This window comes from Bacillus rossius, chromosome 10 (assembly GCF_032445375.1).
Source record: "Bacillus rossius redtenbacheri isolate Brsri chromosome 10, Brsri_v3, whole genome shotgun sequence".
Lineage (NCBI taxonomy): Eukaryota > Metazoa > Arthropoda > Insecta > Phasmatodea > Bacillidae > Bacillus > Bacillus rossius.
The window spans coordinates 55,090,437-55,111,044 of NC_086337.1; the positions used below are offsets into that span (position 1 = coordinate 55,090,437).

The following is a 20,608-nucleotide window of genomic DNA, read 5'->3' on the forward strand; positions in this document are numbered from 1 at the left end:
ATAGAATGTGGTCTATTAAATAAACCAACTGGTGCAGGAACTAAACCTGTTTATCAGTAATGAAAAACACTGGGGGGGGGGGGGGGGGGGGGGGGGGGGGGAACTTCCCCTTTTTAAGTATGCTTGTGAGACCTTACATTTTCCTTTTACGCATATTAATTATAACTCACAGGTAGTGAGTGCACGCCATAATTGTAGTTGATTTTGTAGAAAAATTGGTTGACTCCTAAATACATTAATGAACAAATACAATAACTTCAGTCTCCCAACGCAGTATATATAACAGACATCCACTGGATAAAAGTAAAAAAAACCATTTTCATCACAAAAAAAACACCAGAAATGTACATCCTGTGAACAGGTATGTATGTATTAAGCTGCAGCGTGAGTGTTCTAGGACCTAGCACCTCGGTGGTCGCGGTGACGTCCTGCAGCAGGGTCCTGCGCCGCGCGAGCGAGGGCACGCCGCCCGCCAGCACGGCCTGCGCGCGGCCGGCCAGCTCCGACACGGCGGCCTCCACCAGCTGCCGCACGCCGTCCGCGTCCTGCCGCGACGCGGGGTCCTGCTCCTCGCCATCGGCCAGCGCCGCGCACAGCAGCCGCGCCAGCCGCACCACCACCCGGCAGCACGTCCCGGCGCGCAGCCGGCACGGGAGCGGCGCGCTCAGCACGCTCTGGAACCCACGGTCCTGCTCGCGATCGATCCGCCGGGAGCCACAACCACAGAAGGAAGGGTGAGAGCATGAATCAGCACATGAACACAAGAGAACTACTAAACTGTGACGAAAATGGACAGAAAAATGTGTAAAAGATAATATAATAGAAATAAAAGAATCCAAAGATGACTTCAGTAAGTCAACGTGCCAGATGCAAGGAGGGATGAAGGATGAAGTGGAGGCTGGAATCGTGAAGAGGGAACACGGTCGAAAGAGGGCTTGTACAGCACTGACGATGCCGCGGGAGAAGCAGGAGGGGCGGGGCACCCACCTGAGGGGGCCGTGGCTGGGGCGTGCTCGCCGCCTGCGCCTCGCCGAGCACGCACAGTTCCTCAGCCACGCTCGCCAGCACCGCGCCGCCGGACTCGCGCTGCTCCCCGTTCACGGCCGCGCCGGGGTCGTGGCCGGGCCGGCCGTGCCAGCGCCACCGCCGCGCCCACGCAGCGCAGCAGCAGCGTGCGTAGTCGCAGGTACGACATGCCCTCCGCGAAGCTGTCCGCCTTCACCTGCTCCGTCACCTGCCTGCACGGCCCACGACGTGCCCCGTGCTAGCCCCGCCGTGCTCTGCTTGCCGTGCTCAGTGCCAGCGTCTCATCCTCCATTGCACAGTGCAAAAACTCTTATTTTTCCTACACAACATCCAATAAGAGCGCTCTGTTGCCAGATATACCCAAAATGTATGCAAGTTTTAGATTCAACTGAATGATGTCATCTTGATTTCAACCATTTTCATCATTTCATTTTTTATATAGCTTTTGATTTTACTAAAAAATTTTGGCTCCAGTTAATGAAAACCTTGTTTTTTGCGATCAACTGCTACAAATGGTTTCTCGTGTGACATAATAATTGGTGTTATAATAATTGGTATTTAGAATTAATATGTTTGAAGTTATACTTCTTTAGGCGCATTATCAAAAAAATGACAAGAATAGAATTTTACAATGCGTGCGCAGGATGAAATAAAAACTGACAATGTAAAAAAGAAAAAAATGGCATTTGAGATATTTTGCTGAAAAATATTTGCTTTTTAATAATTCATTTAATTTTTAATGTAGACCAATTTCAATTTGCTTCCCTCATATATTTGTTTAATTCTGCATTTTTAAAAAAATTTTCTCATCAGGTCTTGGGGGATTTTTTTTTTAAATTTAAATATTTTGGGCATTTTCAGTAGGTACAGTAGAACCTCATTTTTACGTACCCGCGATATACGAATTCCCGCGATTAACGAATTTTTTTACATGCACTGTCAATTTCCCTATACTAATAATGCATTCTTTTCCCGCCTTTTGCAAAAGTATTTCCCATTGTTTACGTAGAATTAGTGCTGTATTTCGTGGCAAACCATTGGAAAATTTAGAGAAAACAATAAATTCTCAAAATGAATAGCGTGAAGTTTAATTATTAAGCGTTACTGCATGAGTGTATGGTTACCACAGCTTCGTTCACCATTGTAAACAACTTACTTTTTTTTTGTGCCACGTTCTATTGTACACAATACGGCCATGAACAAACGTATGGTGATATAAACATGAAAATTAATAAGTACTTTTCTTAGCGTTCCCCTTTAATTTTAAATGTATTATGCATGAAAATAAAGGTGAAAACTCACATTTTAAATACACAAAAGACCGGATTACTGTTCCATTATTAAAATACGTTTTAAGCAATGTACGAGTTTCCTATAAATATGGCGTCTACGTGCATATTCGGCGATGTTCATTTTAACACATTAGAAACATTCTGAAAAGTCAAATGGCTGCAATGAATGTCCAAACAACGCAATGGCAATTTAACTTCTATTCCTCAACGTAAACAATTATATTGATAGTGTTAGCTATCGTTTTATAGTATTATTTCTCAAAAAATCTGAAATTAATAAAACTTTAACACGTAATTAAATACAAAGTTCAAAAATCAATTGTGTTACAAAATTTCAGCACCAAGTGGCTAAATCAAGATACTTCAACGTTCTCATCTCTTACACAAGAACAGCAAATTTCATGTTTAACTTTCGGCAATAATGAAGAACGGCGATATTGGATGTATTTATAATTTTAATTATAGTGAAGTTCTAGTTAATATATAAACACGTAACCGTCTCTGACATATTATTTAGTGTGGTATATATTTTCTTATTGTTATAGTGAGATGATAAAAACAATTTGAACATTTCCCTCATTTTGCGTTTTCCCGGTTTTTACATATTTTTTTCCTGGTCCCTTGAAATACACTAGAGTCCCGTTATAGCGAGGTGTCACGGTTCCGGGTTTGATCCTCGCTATAACCGTGTCCTCGCTATAACCGAATTGGACAAATTTTGGCCCCCAAAAAATAAAAATAAACCGAAAATAGCATAAAAATTGTGTTTAAACCTGTATAATTGAAAAATAACAGGTTATATTAACGAAATCTTAATTTCTGTGAGCAGATGTGTGAATTCTCTTTAAAACGATACCCCACAAGTACGGATGCGATCACCGATTGCGTCAAAATAACCAGAATACCCTACCACGCCACGTAAGTATAGCATCTCAGCCCGCGGCCGACGCAGCATTGCCCTGCTATCTATCGTCGTCGCGGGCTGTCTTCTGGCGGCCATGTTGGTTCGGGATGTTGCTAACAGGTGGTGCTAGTGTAGCGCGACGATTTAATTCCTTACAAAAAAGCAGGAGTGCGGCTGCGGCAAAGCACGTACGCCTCAAACGAAATAGTCGCTGGAAAACTATACTTTTTTCATTTAAAGAAACCTGTCAACTTTTTTAGAAAATAAATTTGGGATTAAACTCCAACCATCACCACCCCTTTCCCGGACAGATACCCCAACAACTGACCGAAACAAAAGTTACAAGAAAACTGCCCTAGCGATTCGGAAATAAATACGGTAGTGCCTACTAGAGGTGTAAAAGTAACGAAAAAAAATGTGTACCCGTATGTATTCGTTACTATAACAATTAGTACTCGTTACTATCGTTACGTTACTCGTTACTTCTGATACCGCATAACATGCTATGTTATGTTGCAGCAACGAATCCAGTCGTATTGCGTACGCGTACATTATGACGTCGCGTGAATAAGAAACAATTAAATCTCATTAGAGCGGCTTTTTAATATTATCTCTTTTAAGATAACCAAAAAAAAAAAAAAAAAGTGAAAATACGCGATTATAAAAACAAAAACATACATATTTCTAATTTGTAAAAAATTCTTTCTTATGTTGTTTCTGTTCCGATCTCAAACTTTGTCTACACACGGCACAGATAACTAACGGAAATTTGATAAAAGAAAGAAAGGATGGGATTCTATTTTTAAAGCCAAGCACTTAGGTGGCGACTGCACGGCTGAAGAATGTGACAGGCGTCAACGGCAAGATGTCTAGGGGCGAGCGAGAGGGGTGGAGATAAAGCAGACAAATAACAAAAGCGCGCTTCAAGCGATCACGCCGTAAATTCCTCAAAAATACCTCGTTATAGCCGTGTTCTCGCTATTACCGTGCTCGCTATAACGAGATTCTACTGTATGTAAAAATGAGGTTCTACTGTATATTGAAATTTTTTGTGCTCGTTTTAGTTTGTGAAACTCGGGGCCAGGCGGTCTCTCTGGCACGACTGCCGACTGGGCACACGTGTCCCCGGGGCAGGGTAGTTACCCGGGCGGGGGCTCCCAGCAGCAGCCCACCATGAGGTCGCGGTTGTCTCGCAGCTTGTCCCAGGCCGTGGCGTCCTCCTCGGGGCACAGCTCCATGTCCGACACCACCTGCACAAACCACCACCGCCACCGCCGTGAATCCGCTCAGTCTTCACACACTGCCTGCCATCTCCTATACAGACCCGCCATGGCTGCATGTTCCGCATTGAAACACTGATGAACAGTAACATATCCATTGTACTACTTTCATTTCAATAGTATTGCAAGTCTGGACGTTTTGGGATCATAGTAAAAGCAAAGTTGATTTAAATACATAATTTTTGTCCTTTAGAATTAACTGAGACTATCTAACAGCATTAGTAACTTTAATCTGGTTGTACTGTCACATAGTTAAAAAAATTGTTTATAAAATATGAATAATACTGGGCCGGACTGGAGAGTAGCTACTGTCTACTGTACAGCAGCACGGACACTAGCTATCGCTGTGCCGGCTGCGCGGAGATGCGCTGGCTCCGAGCAAGGTAGGAGGAGAGTGGCTTAAGCAGCAAGGGCCCGCTACGCAGGCAAAGGAACATCACAGTTCTTTTTTCCCAGTGATCCAGGTGGGCGATCCAGGGCTATGAGTATCGTAACTGTACCGGTCGACCTTGACTGTCAAGTTCTCTGTTCGGCCGGCGTGCGGGCGGCCGGAAGGGCAGGAAACACGTTCGAACACTTATTGTGCACTTTCCTGCCACAACGCAACGGGAGTAGAGATACCCGAATTCTGTGTTCCCACCCCTACTGTGCATGATAACGTGCAGAGCATGATCTTGATTACCTCAGCCAATTTTTGTTCGAGCGTAACTTAAGATGAACCACAAGTTTTCAGATTCGGTTCCCCGTGAATGCTCTTACTAGATCTAGTTCAGAGCAATTATTCGTTACTAGAAAACTGCAATCGACATGAATCCATTTGTAAGTTTTGCTTACAAAGCTTTCCGACCCAAAACAAGTTTTCATGATGTTAATGACCTCTACGTGAGAAAACGTGACTACCCACGATGGTAATGACAAATGACTGCCAATTACCAGCAGCACTGAAAATGCAATTTATTTTCTCTGAATATAACAGTATGTTTTTTTTATAAAATTAAATAATTTTTTAATATAATTAATAATAACAACATATTTAATAAGAACATAATTTTTTATAAATATTTATATTATAATAAGATCTTAATATATTAGATAAATACATATAAATGGTCTATTTGTCTAAGTATTTATTCTAATATTTAATATTAACAAATTTAATTAAATTAATATCTATATTATATTAAAAGTCTTATTATATAATATCAAAACTGGATATGTAATTTTAAATTAAAAATTTAATATAAATAAATCTTACCCTCACTTTTTCATAAAAAAAAAAAAAAAAAAATGAAAAAGCGAGGGTATAGTTATGGGTTCCTATCAAATTGTATTTATGTATTTAATTACATTCTAACATCTACAATCTAATGAACACTTGATTGAACGTCTGACTATCTTCCTGAATGAAGTAGGTACTAGCGCACACCTGCAGCGTGTGGGCGTGCGAGGGCGCGCTCAGCACCTCCAGCAGCATCTTGTCCACCGTGACGGTGGCGTAGTGCAGTGAGTTGTTCAGGCGCTCCTGGAACTGGATGAACTCGTGCAGCTTCATGAACGACCCGAACTTGTACGAGTAGGTCAGGTGGTCCACGCCCTGTGACACAGGTTTGCCAACCATCCGTCCCCCCGGCACCAGACCAATTGTATGTTAAAAGTAATCTAAAAAATTTGTAACACCCCTCGTGCCTCTAAATTGAATTATGTTGAATTAATTAAAAGGAGCCTTGGAAACTTGCTGGATACAAAAAAATAAGTTACATAAATAAATGGATTTACCAGAGGCGGCACGAGTTGGGGAACAAACAAAATTTAGGAACTTCCTGTAACAAGCAAGGAGGAAGTTGGTGTGGATCGATAAAATCAATAAATAAAAACTACACGATTAACTTGATCTATAGTTTCCCTGTTTTATTTGCCCTGAAGAATTATCTTATTTCCATTATTTTACACACACAAGGTTTTAACAATTTTCAAAGATTAACAAAAGAAAAACGAAAATGGGGCCGGCCCGCGAATCTTTAAACACTTTACATTCTTAGTTTGACATATAAACATTTGCATTATAAGTTTCACACCCAAAGTTGTATGGATCCGATGATTACATTGATAGTTAGTTCTATTCGCTCTACATTTTCTTGAGAAAAACACTGGTCGCTGGTGGTTTGGTCATCCGCTTAAAATAGTTCGTAGCTAGGTAAGGGGGAAATGTTGAAATTTACATTACCACCCGGGGTCTTCAAACGATCACGTCGGGTAGTAGAAGCGTTTCTTCGAATGTGACCCACGGAACAGAAAGGGGGGGGGGGGGGTGGCCACGAGATGAGAGCAATCAATCTCTCCCCGTCATCGACCCTGTCTGCAACAGTCCAAATCAAAACTGATTAGAACTTGTATACAGGCAGTCTATGGGGCAGAAAATGCCCAAAAAAAATTTAAGGGAAAAACAGAGGGTTCGCGAATTATCACTCACCAAAACAGGGGAGTTGCCCAGCACGCTGCCATCGTGGAGTCAGCCAGGGTCTGGAGCTCGCGAATTGCGCGGCAGGACGCGGATGATTTCTTCATGATTAAAATTTAAAAGAGAAAAATTTCTAAGGCAAATAACTAAACTATGCAGACAGACTAATCTACTAGAATGGACTTGAGGGATAGCATCCCTTATACAAAGCGACTACATAGTCGTTAGCGGTCGGATGAAGTCTTGCCGATTCGCCGATACTCGATGGAGGTCTGTCTGCAGACGTGACGCGAGTTGATCTGTGTCGCGGGAAACGGCGTCTCGTAATTAAAAGTGCCCACCGGCTCTAACAGGTGGAAGGGGGGGTGTCTGGGCCGCCGAAAAATACCGAACTTGCCCGACTGCGGGCGGAGAAAAAAAATCTAGCAGGAGTCTTGAAGTTGGCCACACTGGGCGACCGTAGAGAACTCTGTCGGAGGAGGCTGAGTTGAAAAGAATCGACTCGCGCTTGGCGTCCATATAACTCAAGGGAGAGCGGTGCTGCTCTCTGGTGCCCTAGAGGGTAGGCAAGCGGAGAAGTTCGCGACTTGGTCGCTAGGTGGCTCCTGCGATGAGTTCTGGCGCCTTCGTTTTTGCGGGTAGACCTTGAGAACGGTCACCGGTGCCCAGGGGGTTACGACCGGTCATTGGTCTTACTTGGAACTGAGAAGGGGGGGAGGTGGGGTAAGATGCAACGACGCTGAGAACAAGCGTCCCTTCGTGGCTGCAGAGGAGCGAACACAACACTAAGACGTGATGAAAAAGGCGAATCTCAGCTCGTCTCTGCGAACTGGTCGCCTGCAAGCTACAGGCTTGCCTTTGCAGTTAGGGTCACGAAGAGAAATAATATTACAGGCTTGAGGCGTGACTGAAGGCGGGGGAAATGGTAAGCGGTCTGCCAGTCAGGGATTAGGCCAGCAAAATATCCGATACGCCGATGGGAAAAGGGGCTTCAGGGCATGGAGACAAAGTTTAACTCAGAGGAGTACACCAGACTAACAAATTAAAATTACACTATAGTAGAGCAACTAAAATTTCCACACAAAATTTAAAATCATAATAAAAATTTAAAATATATTGTGTCGAATTTACTAATTAACGGCACAAATTTAATTTCAAGAAATAATGTACATAGCTATAAAACCAGAAATAGATATTTAATTTATGTCAGTTATAAAACGACTATGTAAATCATACATAAGTTTCGAAAATTTAAGTGTAAGTTTTTTTGTTTTTTTTAATAGATTACCCTTGTGTGCAAGGACAGTATCTTTTGATAAGTACAAAACCAATCTTAGAACTTATGGCTCATATCCAATCCTTTATACTCACTAGACGAATGGAAAAATTTAAATTTTAATGACCTTAAGTTTGTGTAAAGTTATATTATTGTTAAGATGTTTTTCTTTAAACTTAAAAATGTGTATTTTCAATGACAATGTCTATTGCACCCTGTGTCTAATAACAATGAATATTATCATTATCAATTAACTTCAAGGTCACAAGCACAAATAAACAGGGCCCAGATTTCATGGAGTTAATTTCATTTTTTTTTTAAATGGGAGATTTTGGCATTTTCGTTTATGTCCTTATACATTGTTTTACAAATGTTACAACTACAACCTTATTTTTATTTTTTATTTTACCTTTTTGCTTAACATGTAAGCAAGTTGTTATTAATTTGTTCAATAAAAGAAATATATTTTTTGTTATATTGTATAAAGCCCTATATTTCAAAAGAAAATTTTACCTTTAGTCAATTTAATCATGTATATATACACTATTAGCAGGTCTGTAAGAATATTGAAATTTTCAAATACAAAACAGATTTTGCGACTAAAAAACTATATATATCAAAAAAGTAATTAATGGTTTAAGATCCCAGATGCAATCAGCATAAATTGTGTTTATAATATTGCTAACCGAAATACAATTTACCTGGCTCTGCTAAAAACGAAAACCAGTGAATAACTATAGTTTAAATTTTAAATACTTTATTTAATCACTAATTTGGGAAAGCAGCAACTTACAAAAAGTTCCAGGTTTTTTAGTAAAATGGATTGCATTGGATTTCACTAATTTGTGGTTCGCGAAAATTTTCTCGCTCAACATGTAGAGCAGCAGGTTCTGAAAAATAAGGCGAATAGAAAAAAGGAAAGAAAGTTTGGTTGGTTAGCAGCGTAATTAAAAACACAAGTTCATACTGCATAATATAAATATTTTAACATACATTTTCCATATACATAATTATTGTAGCCGACATAACCTAATCAACCTCTATGTTCATTCAGCTGTGTGCGTGTCTCTGTCCGTGTGTGCGTGTCTCTGTCCGTGTGTGCGTGTCTCTGTCCGTGTGTGCGTGTGTCTGTCCGTGTCCGTCTGTGTTTACGCGTGTCCGTCTGTGTTTACGTGTGTCCGTCTGTGTTTGCGTGTGTCCGTCTGTGTTTGAGTGTGTCTGTCTGTGTTTGCGTGTGTCTGTCTGTGTTTGCGTGTGTCCGTCTGTGTTTGCGTGTGTCCGTCTGTGTTTGCGTGTGTCCGTCTGTGTTTGCGTGTGTCCGTCTGTGTTTACGTGTGTCCGTCTGTGTTTACGTGTGTCCGTCTGTGTTTACGTGTGCCCGTCTGTGTTTACGTGTGTCTGTCTGTGTTTGCGTGTATGTCTGTGTGTGCGTCTCTGTCTGTGTTTGCGTGTGTCCGTCTGTGTTTGCGTGTTTCCGTCTGTGTTTACGTGTGTCCGTCTGTGTTTACGTGTGCCCGTCTGTGTTTACGTGTGTCTGTCTGTGTTTGCGTGTCTGTCTGTGTGTGCGTCTCTGTCTGTGTGCGCCTGTACGCACGTGTGTGTGCGTGTGTGTGCGCGTGTGTGTGGGAAGGGGGACTATGCCGGGGCCTGGCCCGGGGAACACGCTACTCACGTCCTTGTAGTTGTTGGAGAAGAACTTGAGCGTGGAGTCGTAGATGGCACCCGTGCAGGAGAGCACGCCCGTCTCCACTATGTGCGCGCACAGCAGCCATCCCAGCGAGTCCAGCTGCATGTGCTTCACGTCCAGGCTGTCGTACACGCCCACTGCCGCCTCCCCGCCGCCTGCGCAGCACGCCGCACGCCTTCCCTACTGGCACGCCTGGTGCTCCGTGCCACTGTGCCGGTCGTGCTCTCCGAGCCAATTGCATACGTACAGGGGCGTAGCCACGGGGGGTGGGGGGGGGGGGGGGTTAGGGGGTCAATTCACCCCCCCCCCCTTAGCACGAAATCTTTAATTAATTTCTTATTCATCCCTCAAACAAATTTCATATTAAAATTAATAAAATTTTTACCATAACAATATTTAAATTTAAGAACAGAAAACTGCTAAAATAGCACTATTTTACACCTTAAAATCCAAATTTTCCCGGGGGAGGAGCCCCGGACCCCCCGCTTTAATACGGGGGGGCCATGCTTCTTAACACCCCCCCATTCACAAATCCTGGCTACGCCACTGCATAAGTATAAACAATATTTAAAACTTTAAGGTTCCGTAAAAAAAAATTAACAATATCATCCTTTATAAAAAGTTCACTTCCGCAGATAGACTATGCACTCATATAAAACCCCGCAGGCTTTTAAAATACTCATTAAAAGAAAAATAATTCATTACTTCATCAAAAATCAATTTTACAAAAAAAAAAATAAAAAATATTATTTCATTTGAAGTAACGTGTCACATTTAAAAGGAAGAGCATTTTAGTTTTTCAACAAAGCTGTTTCCATTGGCAAGATACATGTTTGCAAATATGTGACCCCCCACTTTTAGTTTTCACAGTATTTTTTATAAAAAAATCAGAGTATATTTTATTCATGCTTGAGTTCTAGCATGCTTGTAGATTATTTTGATTTGGCTCTGACAGTTATTGTAGTGTTTTTTTTTTTCTTGGACTTAGTAATAAAATACTTTTTTATCAACACATGATTTGTTGCATGTGTTGAAAGTGATATAGGGCTGCAAAATTAGTAGCAAATACCTAGAGTTAATAAGTGTTAGGCAATTATAATGGCAGTTCATTTTTAAGAGAAGTTTTCAAATATAATGAGCCTGTGTGTTTTTTTCCACAGGTTTACTTTAAGTTAACGATTATCCCTGTCTCCGAGTAGAAAGAGGGACAAAATAAGATTGAGGGGTCAGAGGAAGAAGAGGAGGAAGGGGCTCTCAGCACAAAGAACTCTCTTGTTTCCTGTTAAGCTTTCCACTGAACCTGGATTATATTTATGCTTTTTTTTGAGAACACGCGGAAACGTGGCCTGAGAACCACGACTGGCCTGAGAGCACGACTTGCACAGTACAGTGAAACCTCTATCCATCGTTTTTCAAAGGACCAGCAGAAAAAAACAATGCATGCAGGAAAACAATATATGTGGGATTTGTTTACAGACCTCGGTAAATGTATGCATAAGCAATGGTTTCCAAGCTTATTATACATAAAATCATTATAAAAAAATTTAAATAATAGTAATCATTTGTTGGTAAATAGGTAGAATAGCGGTATTTGCGAAAAAAAAATGCTAAAAATCCGAAAATACTTTTATTATATGCTCACCACGACAGACACAGAACTAGGAGCAACAAAATTTTAAAAAATGGACGTGAATGTATGTGGTTGTGAAAGGCGCAGGAAACTCAGCAAGTAAGCACTGACCCAGCAGCAGGTAGAGGCGCAGCAGCTGCAGCTTGGCGTAGTAGTTGGCAGGACTGAGCGCGAGCGCCTGCTCCAGCAGGGCTGCCGCCTGCACCAGGTAGCTGCTGTCGCCCGTGTCGCCCCACAGGTCGCTGAGCAGCTGGGCCGTCAGCAGCGCGTACGGGTCGCAGCACCTGCCACCACCACGCTCTGCACCACCACGCTCTGCACCACCACGCTCTGCACCACCACGCTCTGCACCACAACGCACTGCACCACCACGCTCTACACAACCACACACTGCACCACCACGCTCTGCACCACCACGCTCTGCACCACCACGCTCTGCACCACCACGCTCTGCACCACCACGCTCTGCACCACCACGCTCTGCACCACCACGCTCTGCAACACCACGCTCTGCACCACCACGCTCTGCACCACCACGCTCTACACAACCACACACTGCACCACCACGCTCTGCACCACCACGCTCTACACAACCACACACTGCACCACCACGCTCTGCACCACCACGCTCTGCACCACCACGCACTGCACCACCACGCACTGCACCACCACGCTCTGCACCACCACGCTCTGCACCACCACGCTCTGCACCACAACGCACTGCACCACCACGCTCTGCACCACCACGCACTGCACCACCACGCACTGCACCACCACGCTCTGCACCACAACGCACTGCACCACCACGCTCTACACAACCACACACTGCACCACCACGCTCTGCACCACCACGCTCTGCACCACCACGCTCTGCACCACCACGCTCTGCACCACCACGCTCTGCACCACCACGCTCTGCACCACCACGCTCTGCACCACCACGCTCTGCACCACCACGCTCTACACAACCACACACTGCACCACCACGCTCTGCACCACCACGCTCTGCACCACCACGCTCTGCACCACCACGCTCTGCAACACCACGCTCTGCAACACCACGCTCTGCGACACCACGCTCTGCAACACCACGCTCTGCACCACCACGCTCTGCACCACCATGCTCTGCACCACCATGCTCTGCACCACCACCCTCTGCACCACCACGCTCTGCACCACCACGCTCTGCACCACCATGCTCTGCACCACCACGCTCTGCACCACCATGCTCTTCACCACCACACATTGCACCACCTTGCTCTAAACCACCACACATTGCACCACCTTGATCTACACCACCACACTCTGCACCATCACACACTGCACCATCACACTCTACACCACCACCACACACTGCACCACCACGCTCTACACCACCACACACTGCACCACCTTGCTCTACACCACCACTCTCTACACCACCATGCTCTGCACTCTGCACTGAGCAAGCTACACAGCAGTCTCAGCATGCAGGGGAGTCTGTCGCAAGAGCAGCCTATGTCAGTCATCAATCCAGGGCAGCAGGCCACGACACTGCGAGACACCGCCGACAGCGCACTCTCCTCGAGGTTTTAAAACAGGAGCAACCAGGTCCAGTCAGGTGGTTTTACTTTTTTTTTCCCCCATTAGCCGAGTATAAAATATTAGCACGTGTAGACGTTAGCACAAGAACGTCAATAGTGTGGTCTATTGAACACGTTGTCATGTCCCGTCGCGACACGTTGTCAACGACTGATCATGTAACTGTAGAACATTGGGCTACATTTCGAGCAACACACACTTTAATTGTTGTCTAGTAAATTTATGGCTTTAGTATTTAAAGAGGACAAGAAATATTCAGTGATTTCTCAAAAAAATTTAATATAAACAACCAAACTGAAGGGAAAAAAAATAGCCAGAGCTATAAAAAGTGCACTACAGAAACTATATTAGTAAAATATTTATCACCGAGTTAATAGCAAGTGAAAACATTTGCACAGTGTGCAGAACGAGCGCCTAGGCAAAGATCCAAGAACAAAGCTGCACATTAGGTTGAAGTATCAATACTTGGCAACTAAACTCTTGTTCTTAATGCCAACACCACGTGACACTATCCCGTGCCACACATTGCTTATACTGATTACCGTAGCCCTCGGGACTCACAGGAACTCTGTGCTCTGCGCGGCCGTGCCGAGGTCGAGGCCGCTGCGGTAGCGAGCCGCCAGTCGGGCGGCCAGCGCGCGCTTGTCCGGGACGCTCATCTCCGCGTGGTGGCCCACGCAGCGCTGCAGCTGCACGCTCGACACGTGGGTCTGCAGCTCCCTCACCTGCACACACGCCAGTCCGCGCAGCACGGCTTCAGCTGGAAGTGCGTGGCTCGAGACGGCCCAGGAAGAGCACCAACTGCTAAACATACAGCTTCTGGTGCAAACCTTAGGAGAGGCAAAGCAACTTCTCACGGGATTGAACACAACTATACGGGGAATTTTGGTTCGGCAAACAGGACGGGATTGGGAATTATTTGAGGTTACAAATAAAAAAAAAACATTTATATAATTTTAAAAAGAAAGAAATTTTTTTTTTGTTTGTGTGTAAGCCCAAATCTAGTGATTATACATTGATATAGGCTGGTGACTTTCAAGGACACCAAAATACAACGAAATATGGCTAACCTTATTAAATTTTATGATAACCACAAAATTAAACTAAATACCTAATTGGCGAAATAGTAAAGAAATTAGCTGTTATTTACACTAAACTCAAATTATCCACTCATATCAGCTATTTAAAACGGCCTTGTACCCATTTGGCAATATATACAACAAATTTCAAAAGAATTTTCACTAAATTCAGGCATTTTATGTAGTTTTATGTAGCTTTTTAAACGCAAATTGCATCTATACTGTCATATATAAATGCAACAAGTAAGCTACTACTGTGTGAATATGGTAGTAGATTGATCATTACTATCAATTTAAACATATTTTCAAATGACATGTTCACGTTTTATTCATAAAACATTTCTTGTATTTTGTTTATGTAGTTCAAGGTCGAGGCTGAATTATTTTTACCTCGATACTAGTGAGTGATACAAAAGAAACAAACAACAGTTTATTACGTGTTTAATACGTCCAATACTTGTATTTTTAATAGTGAACAAGTTCTGTTCCGTTACCGTTTAGATTCAACTGTTAAAAAAAAAGAGTGCATTTTTGATCACATGCATATATTGAACAGGTTAAGAGTTGAGGTTTGAAAATTATTTTTTTACCACAAGTTTGGCACATGGGCACGCATACCACCAGAATAAAGTAATTTACCACTCGTTTCCAGATTTTAGGGAAAGAAAAAAAACAGTATCCAAATTAAGAAGTAAATTTTAAAATCAACTCCTGAGCTTCTTGCATCATTCAACATTTCAGTTGGATAAAATAACCAAGCGATAAAACACAACAGGGTGTTTGGGGCCAGACGGCAGTTTAAATGAAAGTTCTAAATCCAGTTCTGAACGGCTAATAGCGGGGGAAGGCACTCACGGACTGCGGCTCAGCGTCGCCCGCCTGCGCGCGCACCAGCTCCAAGAAGCCGTGGCTCTGCGCGGCCGACAGCAGCGGCAGGAACGGCCGCAGGTCCGACACGCAGCACGGCTTGCAGCCGAACTGGGCGAAGTAGCTCATGAGCAGGTCCACCACGCTGCCTGCGACACACCACACACACGCACGGACGCACGCCTCGCTGCCGGGCCCCACGCCCCCCGAGGAGGCCGTCGCAACGGCACGGCACGGCGAGCGCGCGCGGACTCACCCAGGAGGGACTCCGGGTCCTGGCCGCGCTCCCTCAGGCGCTTGAACAGCTCGAGCTGCGCGAGGTACGGGCCGCGCAGCCGGCGCTCCAGCCGCTCGTTGGCCGCCTGCAGCTCGCGCAGGAAGGCACGGCACATCTCGGGGGAGCAGTCGGCCTCGCCCGCCTCGTCCCGGTCGCCCGCCCCCGCCCCCCACAGCTCCAGGGCCGACGTGAAGTAGTCGCGGTAGTAGGCCCAGCCGTCCATGCTGCGCACCGTGCACCGTGGTCACGCCAGATGCCTCTCCCCACCCTCAACACGCTCGTCGTTAACCACCTCCAGCACTAGCTTGTGCTTATTCCTCCACGCTTAGTGCAGCAAGATTTAACAATCTGCACTACGTGAGACCAAACACACACACAGTATCTGCATTGACATAGAACCCACAGTCCCAAACTCTTTACGTGTGGAGTTTGGAAGTATTCATTAATTAGTTAAGGCATGATGTGTATTATTCCACACACAGATTATATGCAGTAAATTACTGAGTGTCATGTACCCAAACAAAAAAACCTTTAACTAAATAATTCTATAAATGTACTGACTTATTACTTAAAAATACAGAATTTCTGAAGACTTACCATGATTTTTTTTGCATATTGAATTGGTTTAGTATCAGTTATTGAATTTGTTAGATTAACGTAGCGGTAAATACATTGGTATCAGTTTTTTTACCATATCACCCATAACTATTGAACTTCCCTCTATTCTTTTATTAGTGGTAACTATAGCAGCGCTCAAGTGAAAGGGTGTTCGAAGGGAGTTAAATATCAATTCCAAACAAGGCCTGAGCGAATAATAACATTTCACTTTATATCACTTGACTAATTTTCCAGCCGTTGTTACATGACGTAAAAAATTTTTTTTTTTGTTAGTGGGATTATAACTATTATTCTTACCATTCAAATTTAATATTCATATTCACGAATAATTTGGTGTTAGCGTTAGTATTTGATTCGAACTCAAAAACTGAAATGATTCGCACAGGTGAAATGCTCGCACTCACTCGCTGCGCAGCAGGGACTTGAAGAGCACGTTGGCATCCCGCCAGCGGCCCAGCTTCATGAGCAGGGAGCCCTTCTTGACGGGCACGAACACGTAGGAGACCAGCTTCTCCCCGAGCGGGCCCTCCAGCACGTCCAGCGCCTCCTGGTACTTGTCCTGCCATCACCCATTCAGTCCATTCCAATCATAATAACAATACAGAGCACCTTTCCACCGCAGTTAAATATCTTTTGAAATCAATCCAATGATAACTACTAAGTGTTTACTGAAAAGGCATGCCGCACACTATTCCAATACTTGAACTGTTTTTAATTACAGTTTTTGCTTTTTTAAATGAACATGAACTATTCTTTAGAGGCTTATTCCTACTTTATTTTCTTTCACTCCAATAATAAAACTAAATTAAAAACTTAAAAAAATAAATAAATTAATTAATTTTTAGGTTAACTAGTTTCCGTTTATTTACCAAACAGAGCTTAGTTAGTTTATAATTTCACTGCCACTAGAGACGTGACACGGACCGGGGAGACCGGGGAAGGAGTCCGGGCGAGAGGGCGAGGCCCACCTGCGTGGTGAGGATCATGAGGTACAGCAGAACCTCCTGCTCCGCCTCCATCTTGCCGTCGTCGGCAAACCGGCGCACCATGCGCTCCGCCAGGGGCAGCACCACGGTGCGCGCCAGCCGCGCGTCCGCCTCGTGCGCCTGCATCACCACGCTCATCACCGCCCAGAAGTAGTACGGGTTCTTGGGGCACAGCTTGTACACGGCGAGCGCCGCCTGCTGCTGGCGCTTGTAGTCCCCGACGCGCACGTACGCCATGAAGAGGTGCGTGAGCAGCTCCTCGCTGCACGGCTCCTGCTTCACCGCCGCCTCGTACACGCTGCAGATCTTGTCCGCTGCAAACCCACACCGCCCAGTCACTCTCTCTCTCTCTTTACTGCGCAACTGTGCTGCTCGCTAACTACGCAAGTATCTGCGAAACTATCAAGATCTTTAAACAAGGTGGGACACTTCAATATTCCAGACTATGATCATAACATTAATAAGTTGAGAGAAGGTGCAAAATATAAAAGCCCTGAGCTAACACTAGCGCAGACAGCAAACGAGACAGAACACAACAGAAGGCAGACCCAGTGTGATATCAGTGCCACTTGGCTAACGAGCGAGACAGCTCCTCGAGTCACTCACGGACCTGAGCCTGCGCGCCGGACTGGCGTGCTACGAAAGGCGCGTGCGTCACGTACGTTTGTGCATCTCCTTGTAGCAGATGGTCATGGCCTGCAGCGTGGCCTCGTTGACGGGCGACTCCGCGCGCACGCTCTCCAGCAGGGCCGCGCACTCGTCCTCCTTGCCGAGCCGCAGCAGCGCCAGCGCCTTCAGCACCTGCGCACACGCCCGCGCGCTCCGTACACACGGCCAACCAACCGCCGTGTTTACCCAAATATATTCACATACTGAAAACAACTTAGTTGAAAAACTAGAGCCTCTGCCTCATAAATGTCACTTGATGCCACTTTAGCCCGGGGCTTCCTGGACCTATGACAGGCGTGACGGATGAGAGATGCAGGACGAAGGAGACGGTGCAATGGGTTACTTCTGCCTCTCTTCACTGTGGCTGCCGGGGACCACCGACCAACATACATCACCACATTCTTTGCTTTCTTAATAGCCACTTTTGAACTACACCAATTTTTTTCTAACAGCGAAATAAGAATAATAAAACATTTAAGTGTCTTTATACATAAACAAAATTCGTAAAAAATAAATAAAACAATAAAACTGTAATAGCCTTTTTTAAAAACAAAATATACCTAAAAATAAAACCATACAATCTTGTCTCTAATTATATTTATACTGAGGTAAAAAGCCATTAACAGATAAGGGCAAACAATTTTGATTAAACCCTACACCCGTTTTGCTATTAAAAGAGTGTCTACAATTGCTATGTCCTAAACTGTGTCCGACGGACACTAATCACTGATTGGCTCACGTGACCCTCTGACGACATGCAAAGTGTGGGCAATTGTAGGAATCTCCCTGGTCCGAACACATTGTTCAATTTGTTCTTTTTGTACCAATATGTCTCTTGGTAGCATATAACAACAAAACAATTGCAATATTTGAGTTTCCGGTTCCCAATTCAAAAACATGCATGAAAACAATAAACAAAAATCAATTGAAAAGCATTTGCTGCACTCTAATAAATACTTTAGAATTCAGGACATTCGGACATCGGACATCACAATTGTAGACTGTGCAGTTTTCCGTGCAACAATGTGATTTTCACATTAGGATAAGAATACGGACTGCTAATTGGTTCGGACTATTGTAGACTGGCCTCAAGAGAGATCTACAATAAGGATGTTTCACTACATTCAAGTGTAAACTAACAGGACATCAATAACATGAACAAAAGTTACCCAATACTATTTCCATAAACACACTTGCAAACCGAGAATACAACTTGGACATAACATAGGATTAGTACAAGCTTGTAAAAATAATAATTACATAGTTTTCTATAAAACTGTGCATATCTTTCCAAAACTGAAACTAACAGACACATAAACTACCTAAAATTATGTCTGAAAACTGTTTTATGTATCCAAATCAACAAATAAATTGTTTTACAATCCTACCTGCAAATGCAATCATAACATTGCATCAAATAAACACCATTCGTGTGTAGTTGTGACAGATTTATCAATTATATCGTAAAAATTTAGTGCGTTAAAAAAACCTACTGAAAATTCCTGACTTCATTTGGCCTTCTTTGGGCTGCAGTGACTTGCACGTGATTGAAGTGCTACGCTACACTGTGTGAACACAAACCTTGGCACACTGCGACTGCGGCTGCTTCTTCAGTACCTTGTCCGCCTCCTGCAGGGCTTTCTTGTTGTTGCCGTTGTCAAGCCAGTCTGCAACACAGCACGACGCGACCCGTCAGCCCTCGCCAGCAACAACTCTCACCAGCCACAACTGCTTCTGGGAAAACACAACTGCTCTCGGTCATAACAAGCATTTTACAGACTTCAGCGTAAATAACTGACATCTTTAGAAAGCAAAGCTGGATTACAGGTTGAAGAATAGGAAGCTCCAGAAAAGTTTTAAGAGGGAGGCGAACAGAAAACAGAAAAAATCAATGTTGTCATGAGAATGTAGAGTATGTTAGCAAGGAATATAGTAAAGATCTGGTGAAGGGTACGAGAAGTAGTGTAAACTCCTAGGTACCAGACTTGTGCTCAACACCAGCAGACTTCAAGTTCAAATATGACAATGTACTAACAAGCTTAATTTACGATAACTTCAGCTCAATTAACTCACCGATGAGTAAAACATTAAAGAATTAAGCCCCGTTTACACGTTGCCAGTAACTCGCACAAAATGGTGGAGTAGTAATTGGTAGAAAGTTACTTGACTCGTGTAAACGGGTAGGGCGAGCTACTCGTACAGGCCAGTTACAACTAGCATGCCATTAACTGGAAGGGCGAGTTACTACAAATATATTTGTTTCACTGGCGCACTGGTCTTCCCCCACCACAATTCTTGGTATCTGCGAGATACTTGAAGCGTGTAAACGCGCATACTAGCATCTATTTACACGACACATGAAAACGCTCCTGACGAGCTACTTATACAAGTAGAGTAGCTGGGTTCTAGTGATCAACTTGAATGGTCGAGCTACTGACCCACTGGCGTGCGAGCTACTAACAACGTGTAAACAAGGCTTTAGGATGGAAAACAAAATTTAACTGCATAGGTAAAGACTAAAGAAGGTACCAAATATAATACAATAGCCTAAAAACTTAACCTTAATTTTAAAAATACACGACAGTTACATTAGATCACATTACCATAAATTGGTCTTAGCCGCCGTTCAACAACTGTATTGTGCACAGAGACCTTAGTGGCCATACTATTTCATCGACGTGCTGTGTTAATAGTGACACTATAAAATTTACAGGAACTGTAACTAAAACTCATACGTCCAACATCGGCCGAAACTGCGCAAACACGACTACAAACTTAGAAACTTTTTTGTTTTGTACTAATATAAAAAATTGTAGAACGCCAACAATTACCCGTTAAAATTTTTATTATTTTAGATCAATAGATTGAAAGAAGTTATGAATTTAAAGATTAAATAATAATTCTTCAATAATTTTCATTAATGATTGATACTAGATAAATATTTAAATTGAAAATTTATATCAAAACTTTGATCTGGA

General features: G+C 43.6%; 1 protein-coding gene across 1 annotated transcript; it reads right to left on the bottom strand.

The window, feature by feature from the left end:
- Nucleotides 1–123: 123 nt before the first annotated feature.
- LOC134536190 (N-alpha-acetyltransferase 25, NatB auxiliary subunit) lies at nt 124–20,411 on the bottom strand. The gene is given in 15 exon segments (XM_063375834.1): nt 124–674; nt 988–1,101; nt 1,103–1,238; nt 4,366–4,472; nt 5,929–6,096; nt 9,909–10,078; nt 11,665–11,837; nt 13,696–13,859; nt 15,069–15,229; nt 15,337–15,581; nt 16,380–16,534; nt 16,944–17,275; nt 17,624–17,762; nt 19,212–19,297; nt 20,234–20,411. Coding segments are annotated over 15 exon segments (2,628 nt in total). The 5' UTR covers nt 20,295–20,411; the 3' UTR covers nt 124–257.
- Nucleotides 20,412–20,608: the final 197 nt, after the last annotated feature.